General features: G+C 35.4%; 1 protein-coding gene across 22 annotated transcripts in view; it reads right to left on the reverse strand.

Moving 5' to 3' along the window:
• Window positions 1-23,615, reverse strand: part of Dlg1 (discs large MAGUK scaffold protein 1) — a 190,025-nt gene that overhangs the window by 86,149 nt on the left and 80,261 nt on the right. For 10 of the 22 annotated variants that reach the window (XM_040750948.1, XM_005071568.4, XM_040750950.1 and 7 more), the window contains one exon: window positions 4,710-4,808. The exons of 6 other annotated variants lie outside the window; for them this stretch is intronic. In XM_040750948.1, the coding sequence (XP_040606882.1) occupies window positions 4,710-4,808 (99 nt within the window). Of the gene's footprint in view, window positions 1-4,709; window positions 4,809-22,335; window positions 23,035-23,615 lie in introns of those variants that run through there. 6 more of the 22 variants (XM_040750954.1, XM_040750956.1, XM_040750958.1 and 3 more) reach the window with 6 other exon arrangements.

Consider the following 23,615-nt stretch of genomic DNA (forward strand, 5'->3'; position numbering starts at 1 on the left):
CGTCATAAACAGTAGAAAGTTACACACATGTTTACCTATTATTATTATTATTATTAACACATACAGCATCATATGTGTTCCAACTTAGACAAGAAAGCCCTATAAATCACTAGAGGAAGAGATAGTACAATAGCAAAGACATTTCAGAAAAAGGAACTGACAAGCCAGTAATGAATTGGCCCTGGTTAATAGTAACAGCTAAAGAAAGTTCATTTTACTGTTCTATTTCATCATCAATAAAGTAATAATGGCTGCTGCTATACTAAATTATAAAACTTCACAGAACTCCTAACTGATTAATAACGGTGATGATAGAGAAGTTATACAGCAGACATAGTTCAGTGTTAACAACAGAGGATCTAGGTAAAAGTATGAAACATCTTTGTACCATTTTACAACTTTATAAACCTGAAGTGAGCTGGGCGTTGGTGGTGCATGCCTTTAATTCCAGCACTTGGAAGGCAGAGGCAGGCAGATCTCTGTGAGTTTGAGGACAGCCTGGTCCACAGAGAGACTGCCAGGATAGGCTCCAAAGCTTCACAGAGAAACCCTGTCTCGAAAAACAAAATAAAACAAAACAAACAAATAAACCTGAAGTGATTTGAAAATACAAACCAATATTAAAAAAAAACCTAGAAAGCAATAAAATAAAGGAACTTTAGTCAAGTGTCAGTATATAATTACAAAAAAATTTAATCCAGATAATTACATAAATGCTATTTATTTAAGATACCCATAAAATAAAAACATCAGATCAGACAATATTACTGATATAATAATTTAAGACACAATACGCTTGTCAAAAGGTCCTGAGGTCATTATACCACTAATGTAATGACTTTACTCAATAATGAAATTAATTGCTAACTTTTCTCCTCTATAGTTATATAGGCTCTTGCAGGAAGTCAATTATAGTATTACTATATACATTAAGTCCCCATGATCCCTAGGAGTATCTCTCAAGATGGTGTACAGGTACTTGAAACAACTGGGTAGTAGTACACTGTGTGTGTGTATAAAATCTGTATGTGGATGGTTTCTCTGGTCTGTCTAGAACTTACTTTGTAGACCAGGCTGGCTTTTAACTCACTGTGATTTGCCCACCTGTGCCTTCCCAGTGTTAGTAGCATAGCAATGCACTGTGGTGTCTGTCTGACAGTCTTAAAAAAAATTCCCCATCTATATATCTTACTTTCTTTGGATCAGGTTTGCCTGATCCTCAAACTTACTGGGGAAATGTGATGGTGTAATCTCTCCCTTACAGATAAGGAGAGTATAACATTGAGAAGTGACCTGTTCGTGTTACAAAGACAACTAAACTCTCAATCGTTTACCTTCTGCTTCTGTGCTGGATAGTTTTATGTCAATATGACACAAACTAAAGTCATCTGAGAGAAAGGAACATCAGTTAAAAAAATGGCTCTGTAAGATGGGGGCGGCATGTAGGGCATTTTCTTAATTAGTGATTGATGGGGAGGGCCCATTGTGGTAGTGCCACCTGTGGGCTGGTGGTCCTGGGTTCTACAAGAAGGCATGCTGAGCCAGCCACAAGAAGCAAGCCAGTAGGTAGAATCCCTCCAGGGCCTCTGCATCAGCCTCTGCCTCCAGGTCTGTGCCTTGTCTGAGTTCCTGTACTGACTTCCTTCAGTAATGAACTATGGTGTGGATGTATAAGCCAAATCAATCCTTTCCTCCCCAGCTTGCCTTTGGTAGTAGCCCTGACTTCTATTTCTTTACACCCTGATTCTTATAAAAATAAAATACCATTAAAAGGGCAAACTTGGTTATACATTCTTTTAAAGATTTATTTTATATTACATTTTTAAAATATCTAAAATTTTTTCATGCAATGTATTTGGATCATATTCTTTCCCCTAAGTTCTTCTCCCAGATCTTCACCTATCCAATTTCATGTGTTTTTTTTTCCCTCGCTCAAAAGAAACAGAACAGAATTTAAAAATCCAACAACCCCAGAAGAAACACAGATCCAAAAGACAAAAAGCACCAAACCATAATGACAAAAAGTCAACTACTCCTGAGCATGGGACCTACCCTGGAGTGTGGTTAATATACCCAGTGTCACTATGTTGGAGAAAACAGATTTTCTCTCTCCCAGCATGTATCAACTGGCTTGTATCTGTGCATGATGTCACAGTCTCTGAATTCATGTGTGCAGCAGTCCTATTGTATCTACAAGACTGTCTGAGTCATCCATCATGTCTGGCTTTTACAATTGCCTGCCTCCTCTTCGGCTTTGATCTCTGAGCCTCCAGGGGAGGGTTTGATGAAGGCATGCCATGTAAGGCTGAGTGCTTTGTGGTCTCTCACTGTCTGCATTGTCCAGTTGTGGCTCTCTGTGCTAAAATCCCAGCTGCAAGAAGAAGCTTCTCTGATGAAGGCTAAACAATGAAGAGTTAATTTATTTTTTTTAAGTGTGTGTTATTTGTGAATCAAGTGCCTATAGAGGCTAGAAAAGGGTATCAAATCCCCTAGAGCTGGAGTTAAAGGAGGTTGTGAGCCACCTGGCCTCAGTGCTGGGAACTGAACGTGGGTCTTCTCAGAGCAGCACCTGCTTTTAATTGGTGGGTTAGCTTTTTAGCCCACATTACACATTCCTTAAGAGTATGTTTCAGAACTTAGCTGGGAAGAAACATTTAAGTTCTATTAATTTTACAATAAACATGTTATACTTAATAACGGGGACAATATTTATGTTAAAAAATGAGACAAACCCATCAGCTTTTCTCATAGTAATCTAAGGACATCAGTAGTGGTTATAACTGAAGATATTCCTTTTCTTATATGTGTAGCCTCACTGATTTTGCTTGTGTTTTGAGACAGTCTCTATACAGGCCTGCTCGCTATGGATGACCACACCGGCCATGAACTCACAGAGATCCACCTACCTCTGCCTCCTCAGTGCTGGGATTAAAGGTGTGTACCACCATACCTGGCTGCTCTGACTTTTAAATCTGTTCATTTGTTTTCTCTCTCAAAGAGAAAAGAAAAAGTTAAACAGATAGTAAGAGGGAATTACATGCAATGGTACTGTACAGGTAACACCTGGTCTCTTTTCCGCTGGGAATTGAAATCAGTCCTTGGAACCATACCTCTTCTAGTATTAGGCTCCTAATCACTGCAAAACTTCTCAAGTCAGAACTAAGACTACTACTCTAGTAATACAGGTTAGCTAACAGAATTCATCACTATGAAGTAAAACTATCCAGTCACACAGTATTAAGTAATCGGAATGAGTTGAAAACAAGTCAGACTAACATAAACTTTTATTTTTTAACTCCAAGATTATGACTGTTTCTACAATTTACATTAATAGTGAATGCTAAGTTTGGGACACTGAGTAAATAAATGAAAGAAACCTGAAGGAGGACAGGCTCCCAATTAAAAAACAGCAGAGACCTGTACAAAATTTCGAGGGATTCTAGCAAACTATTTTAACATTAAAAAAAAGGAGCAAGTAAAATAAGCTTTCAAATATTCTTTTGAAAAATGTCAAACCACTAGACCTTTAAAAACACATTCATCTTTACCATGGTACAACAACTTTTAGATTGCTGACTGCTCACTCTTTGCAATATGAAAATAATAGGTATCTCGATTTACCTATTCAATTCATGATAGTTTCATAATGACAAATTCTTAATGATTTTCACAGAAGGTGAAGACTCCAAAGTCATGATATTAGTATAATTCAGTCATTACAATACGTATATCTCAATATACTACTTATGATTTTTCCTAGAATCTCAGTATGGCTGCATTGACTGATTTTCAGTTTTTAGCATAAGGGAAGCCTTAAAATGTGAGTAACAATTGCTCTCATTTCCCTTTCAATGGGGCTTGTTTACCTACCTAGATTTATGTCACTAACATATCTATGCATTTACTTACATTATGCGAAATACTGGAAGCTCTCAAACCATCAATACTATACTTAATACACTTACTATTAATTTGACTGAATAACTTTGTTTCAAAGGCAATAAAAATGTCAACAAATCACTCCTTAAAACTAATGATTCTAAACATAAAGAATTATGTTTTTTCTTACTGTTCCATAAACTTTTAGAAAATAGATTTTAGTTTGGGGCAGTATTTACACAAGTCACAAAGATTTTGTAAGCAGCTCACACAGAAACAGATCATCATGGCACTCATCTATGTCCTAGCACTCAGGGAGGGGCAGCAGGAGGAGGACCAGGATCCAAGGCCAACAAGGACTGCACAAGGCCCTGTCTCTACACACAAGTTTTCATGTAATTGAGATACAATCCACCTCAATAAATATAATGCATGGGGTTTAACCAATACCAAAAGGCTGAATATTTCCAAAGACAAGTATACACTGAAAAACAGTGCCATAGAAGAGTTGACCTGGCAAAATGACAGGACCATTGTATTCAGAAATTAGATAAGTTTATAAAAACAAAATATAAAACTTACTTTGAACATAGTGGCAAGCACAAAGGCATATTAACAAACATCCAGAGGGTTAATATGACGAGCTTGGGATGCACTCCATTTCATAGACTACCTGGTAAAATGGCTAATGTTAAGCCTAGCTTAATCTCAACTGAAGTCAAAGCAAATTAATATACCTACTGGAAAAAAAATACTTCCACAGTCTTAAAAGAATACAAATAAAGCATTGAACTCAAATATTTATAAAGAAAAAAGAAACCAATAAAAACCTGTGGTGCGGTGGACAGGACGACAGTACTCTCAGCAGGGACTGGCAGGGCAGGGGTCACAGGGACAGTGGGAGAGGAGGGAGGAACAGCTTCTGTGGGCTAAAATCATCAATGACAAAAAATCAGGAAAAAAACATCAAATAAAAGCAAAACAAACAGAAAGGTTGTACCATAAAGATAAATTATAGTTCTCCACATAATAATAAGTGGGAAAATTATTAAGGTATTACTTTAGTTGGTTAAGTAACAAAAGTGTCCCATGACTATTTCAGCAACAATTACAACATCAACTTACAATGTCTATGGCTAGTGTCTATGGTTAAGGATGGCTGTTCTTTACAATGCATCAATAAAGACAATCACACACCGTTTAATGACACTCTTGTTTTATACAGGTTGCACAAAACTTTCCTAGCATCTAGAAGGTATCTGATTATTTTCCCCTTTTACATTAAAATAAAAAATTAGCTCATCATGCAAATGTTTACAAATCCAGAGGGAAAAGATTTAAAAAAATTTCCAAATAGAATCTGTATCATTTAAAATAATACATACTATTAAAACACTGCTACTGAGAATGGTAAATAACCTGCCTACTGTTCCTGTGAAGTCATTAACTCAGTACCACTGGATCCTTTATGTGCCAGATATACTCTGGCAAAAGTGGAGGGAAAAGTACAGAAGCACTTTAATATTTATACTCAATTACTGCCTGGCTTGATTATTTTCAGAAGTAGTACAGAATATGCACAGAAAATAGATTTTCTAACAAAATTATATTACTGTAAACAAATTAACTCAAAATTACAAATGAAATATGAGGTAAAAAATCTTTAAAATCAAGCAGATAGAAGACAATGAATACTAACAGAGACTTAAGAAAAATTAAGATAAAGCTACTTTCTTGTCACCAATAAAAACAATTGTTTATCAAATCAACCACGACCCATTAAAGATGTATAAAGCCAGTGTGAATGGTGTACTGGTTGAGGCAGAGGGATGGTGAATTCAAGGCCAGCCTGAACTCATAGCAATTGTATGTATATAATAATATATAGTAACACTGCCTCAAAACCAAAACCAACCAAACAAAAAACTAAATGCAGATTCAAATACAAATTTTTACAAAGATTTACAAGTGTTCAGTGAGAACATGAAAAGATTAATCATTAAGGAAATTCAAATCAAAGCTATAATGAGTTGGCACTTTACACATACTGAGGAATGGTGCAATTAAAACAAAACGACAAAAACCCTTGTGATACTATGTGTGTATAAAATAGCACAGGTATTTGTGGAAAACAATGTAGTGGTTCCTGAAAAACAGTCATGGAACTATGGTGTGCTGTGACAACTCTACTTCTAAAAAATTAAAGAATGTAAAAAAGATTTAACTACTTGAAAGCAATTTCCAAGGCAGTATCGTTCACAAAAGTCAAAGGTGGACAACTCAAGTCACACACACACCCCAAAAAGTGGAATATACCCTTAACAAAAGAAAACTTTCGGCACATGATATAACATTGATGGACCTTGAAGACTTTATGTAAGTAAAATGAACATGTCACAAGTTGGTTCTAGTTATGCATACTTTACTATGTAATATTTTAAAAGCTAACTGGAAATATATTGCTGATGGACATTTAAATTCACACAGTTTAGGAAAATTAACTTACCAGTAAAAACGGCCTCAACTCTGACTTAGTAGTTTAATTTAGTCTCAAGGAACAATTTAAAAAGGAAATACAACATTTCTGAGGTATTCTCTAGATCAGAGCTTATACTTGGGGAATTGTGGAATACTCTGAATATCCACAGGCATCTCAAGTAATGTTAACCACTAACATTAAATGCTATGAAGCAATTAAGTAATCTATAATAGCTTATAAATCAGGCGGAACACTGCCTATAATATTAAAAGAGAAATGAAACATAGAAAGAAAGGTTTGAAAAGTTGTTAACAAATACAAAGACATTATAAATACAGACTGAGGAAGGAAGATCAATGCATACCAACACAAAATAAATCCTCTGTAATCAGCACATTCTCTACAAGACAAACACAATGAATGTGCTTTAAAGATATCGCAAATCACAGTAGTGCTGGAAGAGTATTAACACTGATAAGTGAGCTTAAATTGCTGGACTCTGTTATCTGAATTTCTTATTTTCATTTCAGACAGGTGTTTAGCCACTAGATATTATGGTTAAGAAACAAAACCCACCACCTCCAAAGAAGTAATTCTTAAAATGAGGGATTACATTTGCATAATATTGTGAATATACTGGATTATACACTTAAAAGGTTAAAATAAGATGCTGGAGAGATGGCTAAGAGGTTAAAAGCATTAACTTACAGAGAACCTTACAAAGAACCTGGGTTCAAGTCTCAGTTACCCATATGAGTGACTCTGGTTCCAGGGGATCTGACATCTTATGCTGTGGAAAGCAGGTCACTGACATATATGTAAAATTTTAAAAAATTTAAAGGTTAACACAAAAAATTTATGCTATGTTACTTTACCACAATGGAAGAATATACACTGAATTAAGAGAGCCCATGGCTTTGACTTGAAGCTTTAGTCACTATTTCTACATCTGAATTCTGTATTTAAAGGTTGGAATTAAAATCTTAAATGGTAGGCAACCAATTTTCACTCAAATACTTGCACTACCTTTAAAATGATTTATGACAAAGCAGAGGGGAAGAATGATTCTGAAAGAATTGTTGCTAGATCACCTGGATGCACACACTGAAAGAGCAAATGAATACAGATTCCTATTTTCAACTATACTGAGAGAAGTAAATAAAAAACCTCTAGAAGGTAATATGGTAAGACACCACCGCCTTTGTAGAGGAAGCAACTTATTGAACCAAAGCAGGGTAGAGAGATGCTATCAGCTCTGAGCAAGGAATGGCTGGGAGTGAGTAATATGCCACAGGGTGTGGTAGCCTGAACAAGGTGAAGATGGCAGCATAAAAGCCTGGCCTGAGGCTCAAAGATCCCAGTGGAGTACAAAAGCAATCTGTAGATACCTAAGCAGTGATGGGAGGTGAGAAGGGAAATTCCACTTTAATAAATGAGTACATAAAAGACAATGGGAGCAAGGTTTCTCATGTGAGAAAAAAAGCAAAGCTGTAAATTATGAAAACGGAGGAAAATTAGCATGGACTTATGCTATTAGATCAGAATTGGGAGTACTGGTATAAACATACTGAATTTTTGATACATACTGAAAAAACTAAATATGGGTATAAATGTATTTTCTAGATCTGTCTCACTGAGAACAATTGCGACCTTAAAGCCCAGACATATACAACTTTAGTACCCAAATCTTGGTTTCTAAATACCCACACTCAAAGAAAACAAAAGAAGGGTCCTTACAGAAATGGCTGGCTCCATTCAGTGAGTCTAACATCACCAGAACAACTTGATATTTGCCTGAAAATAAGTAAGTACTCCAAGAAAGGTTATCAAAGAGCCTATAAAATATCATGCCACCTGGGAAATACCAGGACTCAAAATAAATAACAACTTATTAGATTAATATTAGTATTAGAATAATAAAGTATTAGATACTTTTCTTTTGCTGTGATAACATACCATGGCCAAGAGACTTAGGGAATTTATTCTGGCTTATGGCTCTAAGGGTTAGAGTTCACAATGGCAAGAAATGGTGACATGTTGGTAAGAGCAGGAAGCAGATGGGTCTCATTTTTCATCCAAACACAGGAGGAATTGAGAGGCATCAAGTGGGATGAGGATTCTCAAAGCCCGTCCCCAGTGATGCACTTCTATAGCAAGGCTGTACCCACCTAAGGATTCTATTATCTCCCCCAAAACAGTACTATTGACTGAAGAGCAAGTGCTTAAAAACTTGAGCCTATGGGAGAGCCACAAGAGTAACAATGGCATAAAACTCAATAAATAAAATAGGAAAGTCCATATTGCAAAAATGCATACATGAATTAAACAAAATGCATTTCCTTGAAATAAAATGCCAACTAAAAAGTGAAGAAATAATGGAATTATAATTATAAAATCACCATCTGGCAGTCATCAGGTTATAATAAGAAACAGCAATGGATGCTTAAACTTCCTCTTGCTGTTGCTAAGCAAAACTTTCATTACATTTTACTTGAACATCTGAATGGGACACACACACACATACATACACACATATATATCCCCTCAAAACACTAGCCTGGATAAGCCTAACAGAGACTATCATAATCAAGAAATCAGAACATCAGAACTAACATTATCATAACAGGACAAATTAAAATTAAATACTATCTCACAGGATACAATGATAACACTGATTTTGGTGCCAAACACAGTTAACTGGGTCCAATCAAACAGAGTCCAAACCAAGTGATAATACTATAAAACTGGTCATAGTCATCTAAACTGTGATAATTATTTCTTAAAATTTTTGTTCAGAATTGAGGAATTTAATTGCAGCAAAGCTAATATAAACGGTCCATGTTTTAACTTTTATTGCATATAGGTGTTTTGGCTGCAAGTCTATGTGTGTATCACAAATATTTTCTTCCTGAAGAGGGCAGAAGAGGGTGTCAGATCGCCTGGAACTGGACTATAAATGGGGGTGAGCTGCCATGTGGGTTCTGAGAATTGAAGCAAGATCTTCTCAATGAGTGGCCAGTGCTCTTAACCATGGAGCCATCTCTCCAGCCCCATATTTAATGTATGTAATTTGATGAGCTAACATATATGAAATTTATGAGCATAAGGAAATCTGTGTATGTATTCATCATCTCTAAGAGTTTCCTTGTGTTTCTTTGCTGTTTTAGTTTTGAGTTGTTGTTGGAACACCAAAAAGTATTTATTTTTTAAATGTCAAGATATGATAAACGTAGTAGGCTTTCCTTATATGGTATTAGTTTCTTGGTAATGGTCTAGTAGTAACAAAGTACACTATACTATTAGTAGTCACTAGAGTCCTATTACTAGGGTAAGTAATAGTTCAAATAAAATCAGGTAAAACTACATGCTTACCTCAAATTTCAAAGCACAAGAAAGATATCCACTGGTCAGCTACTCCCTAAATCCTTTATGACAAACTATTATTCTTTTAATGTTACATTTAAACCCAACTGTATCCTTATTTTCAGGATCTGTTCTTGAATTTATTTTCTTTGGGTAAGGATCGCAATATTGTTTCTTAAAAACAAAACAAAAAAACCCTAAAACATGTATGACATCTTAACCTATCTCGATGTCTGTAAGACACCTGGATTCAAGAATTCTGTGGAAGAGCATATGCCCTATCTTCTCAGAAGGCAAATACTTAGCAACAAATGACCTACCAACAAATAAAATATCCAAGCACAAACGATAAACAAAGTAACAAAATCACCCATTTAATTCACTTGAAACAAAAATACAGTCCTAAAAAGCTAATAATCAAATGAAAGTTGATGAGGGATGCAGACAATATAATGAATATACACGTATGGGTTAAATAACGAGGCAATGTAATGTAAAGTAACCGTTACATCTGGATTTTTTTTTTTTTGGAAAAGAATGGAGAACAGCACTTTAAAAATCTTCTAAATCCATATGAATCAAGTAAGAAACAACAACCATTATATCATTCCTGTCCTGCTCTATTGTACCATTGGTAAGATCAGCTCGATAGAGATCTGTTATTGTTTTGAAAGATCCTGATCACATGACTAGCAACAGTCTCAGTTGTTTCTATCCATAGCAACACCACGGAATCATTAGCCTCTGAGGCTGCCTTTGGAGACTTGTTTCCATGACAACAGAGGTTATAATATTAACACTGTCTGAAGGAACACTGCAGAAAATTGTAAATTTTTATAAAATAATTTGACAGATTATACACATTTTCAAGCACGTTTGAAACAAACATCACATTGACAATGGCCTGAAAAGATATTTAAACTGATTTAACAAAACTGCACCTATTTTCTACATCAGTTTATATTATACATTAAATTAAGGTATTAATTTAGAAAACCTGTATTCAAAATGTAGATTTTTATGTGATCTGAAGCATGTGCAGGTCCTCATTCATGAATTATGTAGTGATGCCTCTTACTTTCAGGCATTCAGCAATATATACATATTGTGTGAGCCTACTTATCAGATCCCTTTCTGTTTAGAACAGCTTTAATGTGGTTTCTATTACATACATACATACATACATACATACATACATACATACATACATACATACATATGAATCCTAAAGAAAGAGACAAGAGGGTGAATTAGGAGACTGTGAGATAACTGGTAGTGTAACCTGATGGTACTATCAGTAAAAATGGACATGAGAAACTGTGAATGTAGAGTTAACATATATGCCATGGGAACTGATGGGAAGTGAGGACTATTAAGAATAATCTCCACTGGGCATATCTTTAATCCCAGTACTTGGGAAGTAGAAGCAGGCAGACCTCTGTAAGTTTGAGGCCAGCCTGGTCTACAGAGTGAGTTCCAGGACAGCCTCCAAAGCTACAGAGAAACCCTTGAAAAACAAAACCAAATCCAAGCAAGCAAACTTGATAATCTCCACAGCTAGATGTGGTGGTACATGTCAGTACTTGGGAGACAGAAGCAGGAGGATCTCTGTGAGTTCTAGGCTGGCCTGGTCTACAGACTAAGTTCCAGGACAGCCAGGGCTGTCTCAACCAAATAACAATTCCTACAATACCAACTAAAAATTATTTCCTAGAAAATACATGTATTTTTTCTTGTTAATTATTAAGACTTTCAGAACTGGAAGGGATTGGCTCAGTGGTAGGATGCTTACTTAGAAAGTTCAAAGTAATGGGTTTAAAACCTAGCTCCCTAAAAATCAAGACAGCCTGGACAGTTGTGGCACATGCTTTTGATTCCAGCACTTGTGAGGCAGAAGCAGGTGGATCTCTGAGTTTGAGGCCAGCCTGCTGGTTTATAGAGAAAGTTCCATGACAGCCAGGGAGCTACTACAGAGAAACCTTGTCAGGACGGATGTCGGACGGACGGACACACACACGCACGCGCGAGATTAAACAATAAAAAATGATTTCCTGAATGTTAAATTGACAAGAAGATAAATAACACTATACTACCAAGAAGGTAATGTTTGCATTTTGTATTAACATGCTTCATGTAATCAGTAAAATGAACTCAGACTAAACACAAAAGTAGAGTAAGATCTAAAAATACACTATATTTTCAAGAAAAATGAAATAAATGAATTAACGAACTTTTGGTACCAGTTATCTTTAGACAATAGAAGTAACCACCCTATCTCACTGTTGGTGAATAAGGATCTTGAGTATGACACGCCATAGTTTGAATTCTTAATCCAAGTTCTTTGGCCCTAAGTTTAAAGATCTACTATGCCATAATGAGGCACGCTCTGATTAAATGTCAAAGCAGCTACTTAAAAAAAAGAAAGAAACCAGGAAAAAAACTGCAAGCCTTTTGAATGTTTACAGAAGGATAAAATATAGCAAAGTAGATTTATAAAAACTACACTTGAGAATTACTGTATTCAAGAGAGGATCAATATCTGCAGGACAAAAGGTGTTTTTCGTGGTTTAATATTTTTCTTATGATTCATATGCCCTTTGCCACTGTCACTGCAAACATATTACATCTTTAATATAAGCTATGTAGCTAAAAAAAAGAAAGTAACCTGAAACAGTATTTCAACCAGCTGTATATGTATGACATCCATGCCAGTATCTCAGTATCTCAGGGGCAGGTGTATATAAAACTAGATATTTTAAAATAAACCAGAAAGGGCATCAAAATATAAATATTTTTAAAGAACTTTTAATAGCTATGGGAAATAGGAAAACAGATCTAGCAATTAGTTTTATTGTAAAAGCACGGATGTGAAATTGTTAGTTTACAGAGACAAGATAAGTTAGCTCATGAATCTATTGTTTTTAATTGCAAGAATTCATAAGATTCAGTTAAGGTTTCTGATTTCTTTATTATGAAAAGATGGTATTTTATATTAGCATTCAGCTAACCACCTTTTAAAAAGGATGATTCAGTCATTAAGAATTTAAAGAAAACAGAAACTTAAAGACTGGATTTAAAGACATGGTTACATAATTAACACAGGGAAGAAATTATCAATTGCTATATGCCTTTGTCTTTGATATTTTTCAGAACTGGCTAAATAAACATGTGCTACCATGGACTTCATTAACTACTAGGTTAAAATGTGGCCCTTAACACTTTTTAGTAACTGTATCTGCTCTGTTCTAGTCACCCTTCTGTAAGGCCCCAAAGGCTCAGGCCCCCACTAACCTCAATTGTGGTCTTCTATTCTCCCTCCACTTCTTCAGTTACACTGACCTGCTGCTCTCTCCATACCTTTCCACTTGCTATTTACTTTTCTTCCAAGAATGCTCTTGCTGAGACAGCTACAGCCTCTATTCTATGAACTCTTTCCAGTCTTTACTCAAGCACCACCTTCAAATCCAACTCTCCATCAGCAATCCTATCACCTCCTCACATATCTTCCTTCTTTCTCTCATTTTCTTCCAGAATACAACATATTTTTTGGTAATTATATTGTCTTCTATCTTAATATGAAGTTCGCAAACACAAGATTTGTTTAGCTTTTTATGCTCAATGTCACAAGAAGCTGTGTGTGTCAGATGAACAAACATGTGATAAACCATCAAAACCAATTCTGGAGTGGGTTTTGGGTACTTGTTCTTCCTTCTCTTGCTCCCTTTCAAGATGCATACAGAGAAGACACTTATTAAAGGCTCCTTCTGCATAGTCAGGTGGCTACTCCCAATCAGCAGTGTTTGAGGCCTTCTATTTGCCAACCTTACAGACGAATTTCAAAGTGTAAAAATGCAAAACCAAAGCAAACCAAACTAACCAACCAATCAACAAAAATCAACAAACCAAAACTGAAAACAAAGTGCCTACTCCTCCCTGTTGTCCTCTTGACAACTTCTACCTACCTAATACTGGCCTATGAAGAACAAATGTGTCTTTATAGAGTTTTATCTGCTTCTTCAAACTGTACTTTTTTTTTTTTTTTTTTTTTTTTTTTTTTACGAGACAGGGTTTCTCTGTATTGTTTTGGAGGCTATCGGTCCAGCCCAGCCTTGAACTCACAGAGATCCGCCTGCCTCTGCCTCCCGAGTGCTGGGATTAAAGGCGTGTACCACCACCGCCTGGCTCTTCAAACTGTACTTCTAAGTTAATCTTCTCAAGGAAAGCTTATCCTGTAAAGTTCATAGTTTCTTTCCTCTAAACTTGCAGGTTCTCCTAATCTCAGTCTGGGATCTGTATTCTCACAGATCTTAAAGTGTTCTAGCAGTTACTATCTGCTTTATTGTTATATTACCATTTTGACTTTTTAGTTCTGCAATACAATTTTTGTTATTATTGTTTTGTCCCCCCCACCTTTTTTTTTTTTTTTTTTTTTTGAGACAGACTCACTATGGAACCCTGGCTGGCCTGTAATGCCCTAGGTAGATTAGACTGGCCTCAAATGAAAGAGACCCCACTTGTCCTTGCCGTAGGAGAGCTGAAATTAAAGACATGTACCATACTGCTCAGCTCTAATACTTGTTCAACTGGTCTTCTGTTACATTCTAAGAAGACTTATCATGGGTTTTTTTTTTCCTCTTGGTTGGATCCTATTAAGATTAAAAATCCTCTACCTAAGACATACCTATTTTCATTTTTAAAAATTAAGACATAATTCCTTTTCATTCTGTAATTAGATTGATTTCTTCAGCTTCCTTTCTTACAAGACCATAATATTTTGTAGAACTGCCAACAATGGTGGTAGCCATCATGTTTGTGGTGATGAATGAAGATGAAGATAGTGCTACTGAAGTTGGGAACTGACCTCCAGGCCTAGAAGGAGCTGAGAGGGCTTTGTGAGTGCTGTCTTATATAATCCTTACTGAATCTTGATCCAGATAATATTTCAATTCCTATTTTCTAAAAATAAGGAAACTCGCAATTTAGGTCATTTTTCCCAATATGCTATGCCAAGTAAAGGGTAGAAAATGGACATAAACTCCGGCCATTATCCCCCAAAGACATACTTAACCAGCACAGGATGTTGTCTCTTTAAATACCCTAAAAGGAATTCCAGTTTTTTTTCTACTGTAATCACTATCTAACATCAAAGGTGATATATTGCACCCCACTTATATGCTTAATATTTGTTTTCCAAAATACTCTGAAACAAATTTCAAATTTACAGCCTTTTATTATAGTAGATGGTTTTACAAAAATAATTAGAATATACAAAAATCAAGATGGATCCATTTTTAATTTAAATTCCAGATTACAATCTCTAGTTATTTTCTGAAACCATTAAAAAACCTTGTACTCTATAATAATTATTATGTTTTTCAAAACTAGATGGCTAAACTAATAGAGGAAGTCTCACAAGTACCAAAACCAAAACTAGTCACCCAAAACTGTTCACAAATGGAAACATCTTGGGGTTTTATGAATTTTTCATAAATTATTTTAATTTTATGCTTATAGGTGTTTTGCCTACATATTTTTGTATACCACTTGCAAGTCTTGTGCCCAAGGAGGCCAAGAGTACATTGGATCCCCTGCAACTGGAGTTACAGACAGTTGTGAGCTGTCTCATGGATGGTGGGAATTGAACCTGGGTCCTCTCAAAGAGCAGGCAGCGCTCTTGATTTCTGAAACAGCTCTGTAGAGACGTATATGATGGCAATGCCTTTTAAATATCCAGAGACAGATGTTGTGTTAAGATTCCTTTTAAAATTCCACTCTTGGGGTTGGAGAAATGGGCCAGCAGTGAAAAGCCCTCCTTCCAGGCCTGGAGATCAGTTTCCAGCACCCGTATCAGGAAACTCACAACTTCATGTTATCCAAAAGCCTCTTCAGGCCTCCACAGTTACCTGAACACATAAGATACATGCACACACATATTCATATACAAAAAATTTCCTGCTGTCAGATATCATGGTCAGTTAATCTATACTTGCATAAAAGTATTGCATACTGTATTGATATTGTTCATCAATTTCTATGAAATTAAAATCATCACATCAGTAGGTTTACTTAAAACATGAGTTTTAATGATACAACTCTAGTTCTTCACATGTGTAGAGTATATCTCCTCACATAATTTTTCCTTTTTTAAAAATTCATTTAATTTTAGGCATGTAAGTGTTTTCATGAATGTTTGTGTACCAAATATGTGCTTGTTGCCAGTGCTTTTGTCTTTTGAGATAATGAAACTCTATGTAGCCCTGGCTGTCCTGGAACTTGTTATAAAGACTGGGCTGGTCTCAAATTCAGAAATCCATCTGCTTCTGCTTCCCAAGTGCTGGGATTAAAGGCGTGTGCCTTTTTCAGTGATTTACTTTAAAATTAACTTTAAAACTTACTTGAATATATTAAATATGTAAATATGAAATGTGTTTCTTTTAGCCTATTTGTCCCTAACAGAAGGGCCAACTACATCAAGACATTATATAGAAGCTGCACAGATGAAAACTTACATAAACTATTTCTCATTTAGTTCTTCAGACTAAGCCAATCTAAATTTAAGATAGCAACTTTGTATTTTTTAATAGAATTTAATTTTCAGACCAGATTTAGGTTCACAGAAAACCGAATGTTGAGTACAGCAAGTTCTTGCATACCCTCGGCCCACACGTGTACAGCCCGCCCACTTTCAACATCCCGCACCAGAGTGGTATATTTGTTACAACAGATGAACCTATACCACCCCACCATGATCATGGTCCAGTGTGTGCTGTTCTCTCTTGCTGCTGGACAGTCTATGGATTTCCAGTGTATAATGGCACCATCCACCATAACCACAGTCCAGTGTATGCTGGTTCACTCTTACTGTTGGACAGTCTATGGATTTCTAGGTGTATAATGGCACCATCCACTATTGTAGAACCACATACAATACTTTCACTTACTGATTCTTCTCTCTTCTCAGCATCCTGGGAACCACTGATTTTTACTTTTTGACTTTCCCCAAACATCACAGGGTTAGGAAAATATGAATAAAGCCTTCTCAGATTGTTTTGTTTTCTCTTAATAATAAGCATTTTCTATTTATTCTTCCATGTGTTTTGTGACTTAAACTTTTCACTGCTAAATACTATTCCACTGTCTTATGTGTATCAATTCACCTACTGAAGGACATATTATTTGTGTCTAGGTTTTGACAATGATAAGTAAAATTATAAACATCTATATATAGTTTTCATATGGCCCTAAGTTTGCAGTTAATCTGAGAAGATCCTCAGGAGTACGACTGAAGATTGTCTGGTCAATGATGTACTTTGTAAAAGCTTCTACTACCATTGTAAACAAATATTTTGTTTAGTACCTGTGTTTTCTAAGGTGTTCTACCATAACAATAACTGGTTCTTAAATAGTAAACACATTTTTGAGTAAATACATGTGTGCTGTAAAAATCTTAAGACAAATGGAAATATGATGTATGTCCCTCAATATTCTTCCTGTGAAAGGGTGAACATTTCCAAATATGAGTCATGGTCTTTTGAGTGAGGAAATACATGTTTTTGCCCAAAGTAGCATTTTATAACTAGTTAGACAGATTTGTGCCCCTTTGTCCTGGAAATCATACGACTCTTTATCAGAGTCAGTACTTCTGAAGCAGTTTTTAAAGGCTGCCTACTTACTTTGTATATATTCCAGTTTAGTGTAAAGGCAACACAGTACTAAATATAAGCACCCTCTTAAAAATGAAGACCATCCTCCCTTCCTATCAGGACCAGTTTAATGAAAACTGTTCAGATATAAGGTTGGAATCTCGTATACTCCAAGATGAAGATGTCTTGGTAGGAACACTGAAGCCTGTTGCCTAGTTATAAGTCAGAAGATAAATGGATATAAATAGGTAACCATATGCCTTTGTTCGCCTAGGAAATACGTATCTGTACTTGTCCCGCTTTAGCTATTAATAGTACCCTCTTTCCATCTAAAGCCTATGAGTTACATAGTCATCCTGACTGTGAGAAAACTGAAGTTTTTTTTTTCCAGGCTTACTTCCTGCCCAGTGGGACAAATAAGAAAGGTGTTATCAGTCAGAGGAGCAGTTTAACACTAAGGCAATACACAAATGTTTCATGGAAGGGTTAAGATATAAATAAGACACAAAAATCTGCACTAGATCTTCTGAATACAAGTTGATCTGTTTCTTACTTCACTTAACAATATTTGTTGTATTTGCTATGTTGCCAACAATGTTACAGAAACTGAGGATCAGCATAAACAAATAGAAAATTCTACCTATAGGAAACTGACAGTCTAGTGAAGGAAACACACACTGAACTACATGGACACTTGCACTCACTCATAAGCACATACCCACAAAAGTGGGAGGGTGGGGACAGATTGAGAAGCCTATCCTAAACCCAAAGCCAGTAGGATTTGCTGTTATCTTGGATGTGGAGCAAAGGAAAAGAAGATAATCCCAAGGGTTTTGTCTTTAGAGTCTCAGCACACATAAGAATAGGAAATAAAAAGATTAAGAACTCTTGGAGCTGAAATGTAGCTCAGTGGTAGAGCATAATTTTATTAGCATTTGCCAAATCGTGTGTTTCCTTTCCGCCAGAGACCACAACAATAATAACAAAAAAGGAAATGAAGAAAACAAATGAAAAACTTAATGTTAAATGAAAACAAAGAAGGTCAATATAGTAATAATGAAGGCATTGTATTTTTGATATTTCATATGCTTAACTCAAGTGGAAATACCAAGTAAATACGAAGCTGTAGCTACAAAGTCTAGTATACAGGAATTAGCACAAGACTGGACTGGGTAAGATTACTTGAAAACACACACACACACACACACACACACACACACACACACACACACACGAGGATTGAAGACTAAGCCCTAAGATATTCTAATACTTAGCAATAAGAAAAAGGAAAACACTCTAAAGGAAATTGAACCAAGAAAGTATCAGATCAGCATCCAAGAGTCAAAAGTGAAAAAAAAAATTAAAGAATAATTAGTTGTGTTCAGTTCTTTTGTCTAGTAGGTAAAATGAAGACTAAAAACTGACAAGTTTGATTTGGTAACACACAGAGGCATTTTCAGCTGTTTGTGTTAAGAGGTATTTCAGCTCACAGAAATTACCTAATATACAAGAAAAGGCAAACAACAGAGTAGAAAACGGAACCTGATGAGGCTCTGAACAGTCAAATGAGATGAGATCAAGAGCAGAAATAAAGGGTGAGCTTCATGAACACAGAGAGTTCACTAACTGCAACAGGCTAGAACATTAAAGAAGATTATCAATTTAGAATGGGACTTAGAAGACAGGTACTGCAGACTTAATGTGCAGTTTCAGAGATGTTGTGGAGAAGGCTGGGCTGCAATTAAAGTACAGATGGTGCCAAAAAAGTGGCAAAGGGGAAGAGAGTTAAAACTATGAAAGAATTTGAGCAAGGCACTAAGGAATGTATGAGTGGCAAAAGACAGTAAAAACCACTGGTCCCTGGGGTCTTAAGAGGATTAAAAAATCATTGTAGTGGGGGTACTGAACCAGAGTAAGCTGAAAAGAAAACAACTGAAAGGCCTGCATCAGAAATTTAAGTGGCAGAGTGAGCAGTCAAATGCTCAGCAAATCACAGTGAGCAAGAGAGATAAGATGCCCAGAGAGGGAGGGAAAGGACGCGTCACCTGATGACACCTGACCTTCCTTACTGATGGAAGTTTTAAAAAGATAAAGGAGCTGAGATTACAAGAAGAGTTTTTATAGTCATAAACCAAAGAAGAGGGATGAAGCAGAGTCATTCACAAAATAGTAATGATAAGAGAAGAAAGACGTAACTCCATCTCTTGGTTCCAAGGTCACTACTTACAAGAGCAGGATGGATGATGATGTGAGGAACCAAAAGGAATGTTTGACACTACTTATAAAAGTATTATATATGTATTAATTATCCAAACAAAGACATTTATAGTATGAAGTCTCTGAAGAAAAAATTATAGCAAGGTAAACCAATTCACAAAAAATATACCTTAATAATTAAAGAATCTCCTTTCCCGACTCACAATGTAAACTAAGGCAAAACCAAATGAATGGAGATAGTATGTAAACAACATTTTTATTTCTATTGGTGAGGGTTTAAAGGGTAAGAAAAATCAGGAGCACACAGGATTTGTGAAGCGTGAGGATAACATGAAGCAAGAGAAGAAAAGGCAAGATGAAGAAATGAGCCACTGTGAAGAACTGAAGACACTTGTGAGGAAGGAATGTGGGTCATTAAAAAAGACCCCCCAAAAAAGAAAGAGAACTGTAACTCCGCAAACACTTACTGAGCACCAACAGAAGTACTTGGTATCTCATACATCTTTATAATTATTTGATTTCCTTATCATTCAGGGACTTGGCACATAATCTTAATTTTGAACATGAGTACTTCCAACAGACAAGCAGTTAAAATGAATTTGTAAATAAAGTTTCTTTTTAGTTGTAGTGATTGACAGAATAATTAAAACCTAATTTAGTAACAACTCTCCAACTTCCTAAAGTATAATATAACCCAGTTAAAGGGAATCAGTTTAAAAGTTAAGCTTCCTATCAAATCTTTAAAAAATTCATTTCGGACAACATCAAAACATAAGACCCTTCTATTTACCAATCACAGTACAAAACATATTCATAGTAGTTACACAGTATATGTCCAACAAAAATTTATGAAATTTCATTCATCTACTTTGCTCCTGACAACAATATGCCAGTCTTGCTACAAAGCCAAGTCTGAGTTATTATAAAAATGTACTCCAGCATCAACTAAGATGCAATCATGTCGCAAGCTCTTTTTCAGTTCCACTATATTTTATCCTACAAAACAAACTCCAAAAGTTGTAATTAAAACTTGAACATATCAATTATGGGACTCATCAGAAAGGTGTATGAAAGAAAAGTGAAATGTGATTACTTCAGGAAAAACCTCTGACCTAGAAATTCCAGAGATAAAACACAAAGGTAGTGAGAAGGACAGGAGAACTATCAGGTAAGAGGTTTGCAAGAAAAATTAACTCACTCTTCATCATATAAACACAACAGGAATCAGCTGGGGGTGGGGGTGGTAATAGTCAGTGGTGCAACAGTGCTACAACCATTTTAATGTCCAAGTTACTGTATTCTAATTCTATGCTTTTAACAGTTTATGTGCAAACTATTGGTCTTTTCACTTGACTGTCCTAAGATGGACATCAGATATATCAATATGTATATATACATATATACAGTATTTTACTTACATAAATCATCAGGTATCTTTTTATTGATGATGAAAATATTATTTCATATTAATCTATAGCAACTAATAACACTAACCTTTAATCTTTAAAACAGAATCAAGACAAAAAATTCTTAGAGCAGTCAGTATTCAATTTAAGAGTCAACCATTGCTTTTCAGTAAGTTTGGCTGGAAGTAATCTCAGTGCATACATATAAAATGGTGATGCTTCCTACTCCCAAATTTCATCTTAAGCATATACGAAACAGGTAGAATTTATGACTTTAAAAGTTGACATTTTACTACCAAATAGCATTATGAGGAAACTCTAGTAACCAAAACAAATCAATCAGCTTGGCAGTTATATTTACATTTACTGTGCTGCCTCTAGTGATGGAAGAAATAATCTTTAAAGGAAATTTATTTTTTAAAGGCCCCAAAGAGCATATATGCATCTGTATACATACTAAGAATTACTGATTTCAAAGGAAAAACTACTCAATTTGTTTTTAAATTAGACTATTTTTATCCCTTTATTTTCACTAGTTGAATGACTATCTACTAAAATATATTTTAAAATATTAATACTTCCTTTCATCTTCTTTTATACTAAACCATTAGCATTTTATTCAACTGCTTTTATTTTCTTCTCCTTTATTCAATATTCATTTCCTCTTAAAAAAGTAATTTTATGGGGCTTTTTTAAAAATTGGGACTTTTTCTGCTTGCTTCTTTATAATTTGAATGTGTTAAAAATATTACATGACTATGCAATTATAAACCTTTACTAATTCCAAATTAGCCTTAGACAATATATATTTGTAAAATTTAAGGACTCATTAATCTCTGAACCAAATCAATTTACTGTAACTTTACAATAAATATATACAATATTAACTAATTATATTAATCTATTCTCAAAACATTAAAATATTTAAGCAATCTTTTGTTTCTTTACTGTAGTTTCTCCCTAAGGTTATCTACTAACATGCAAAACTAAACAAATAGGTTATTTTCTTTTGTTCAAACATTTTTCTCTATAGCACTTAGCACTATCTAAAAATAAGATGAGCATTATTAACTTGTATTTTAACTCACATGTTAATGACTTTACATTTTTGGAGAAGTCATTTAGCAGAATCTGAGATTGTTTTGTTTAGCATTACATAACATAAGGGAAATGTTTTTCATTTCCCCTTCTGTGCTAAAGACCTGCAGAGATGGACTAAAAACATAAAATTCGGTGCCAAGATAACACAGAAGACTCATTTTTAATAATAAATATTCATGAAGACATTGTGGTAAAGCAAATACGAACATAAATATATTGAAAATAATTTCAACAAGTGGCATGTTACCTGGGTGGAGCTGGTGGCTACCGAGATGCAGTCAATAAAGCTGTGTCTTCGAGTGAAAAATGCAACTATCTGCTGCCAGCGTGAAGGTTCTGGCTCAGCTTGCAGTTCATCTGACGAGCCCTTTTTTGCCCAGTGTTTCTGCTTTGGGCCTACTGAGCCATGGCTAGAGCTAGCATTGCCTCCTCGACTGGCGCGGGAGTACAGAAGTGTGTTGTTTCCGAAAATGTAATTCATCTCTGCAGCCCTGCAGGTGGTTGCCAAGCAGTCTTACTTCTCTACCAGCTGCTGAGTGGTGAATGATCGGTAAAAACTGCAGCTACAATTACAGCAGCATCACTTGTAGATCAAGGAAAATAAAAACCTTGAGAAATGATGCTCATTTTCTCTGTAGTTTCTTCCTATGAACGAGCTTGTATCTTCCTTCTGTACCTGTTAGCTGTATGATGGCTGAGTTTATTTTTGCAGACAGAAAAAGACGACATAAGGTGGATTTCTTTCTCGTGATTATTTTTTCACCAGCGTCTGCAGGAACCAAAAGCTGTTCTTTTGTTAGCTGATAACTAGACGGACTGAAATCCAGGAAGTGAGGTCGATTAGCAGGTAAAGAAGGATGTTATAAACACTGGGCTACCAAGACCCTTTGGGGCTGGCTGATTTAACGCACTGGGTGGAGAAAGCCCGGGTTACTAAGTTTCAATCAGTGTAGAGTAAAATCCAATGGTATCTTCACTGCTTACATAAATTATAAATATCAACTGAATTTTAAAATACAGGGTTTCTTTCTGCTAACAACTCTGATTGTTAAAGTAATTCATTACAACATCTGCTACTTACAAAATTTTGACATCATAAAGGATCTTACATTATTTACCATTGGTTTTTAAATGGTTTGAATACACAGTCCATGCGCTGAATTCTGAGGATCTTATGTTAGGGAAAATATGTTTATAGCATAGCATAATCATTCTACGTAGTGCATTGATTTCTAATGTTGTGATTACTAAGTCTAGAACAGACTGATCAGCAAAATACACACATGGCCCCTGGAGCTTTTACGATGAAAGAACTGTTAAGAAGTAATCAGTGCATCTGTTTAGTGTATCATAAACATTAAGATTATGAGTTTAGATATACAAAGGACACCAATAATTTAACGTAAAACACTGTGAAAATGCTACTCTGGCTCATGAATTCTGCTTGATTTCTAAATGAGCATTTTTTAATCTATATTTTTGTCTGTGTTTTTTCATCATAGCAGTTAACCTTAGAACTGCCTGGTG

This window comes from Mesocricetus auratus, unplaced genomic scaffold, assembly GCF_017639785.1.
Source record: "Mesocricetus auratus isolate SY011 unplaced genomic scaffold, BCM_Maur_2.0 Super-Scaffold_100008, whole genome shotgun sequence".
NCBI lineage: Eukaryota > Metazoa > Chordata > Mammalia > Rodentia > Cricetidae > Mesocricetus > Mesocricetus auratus.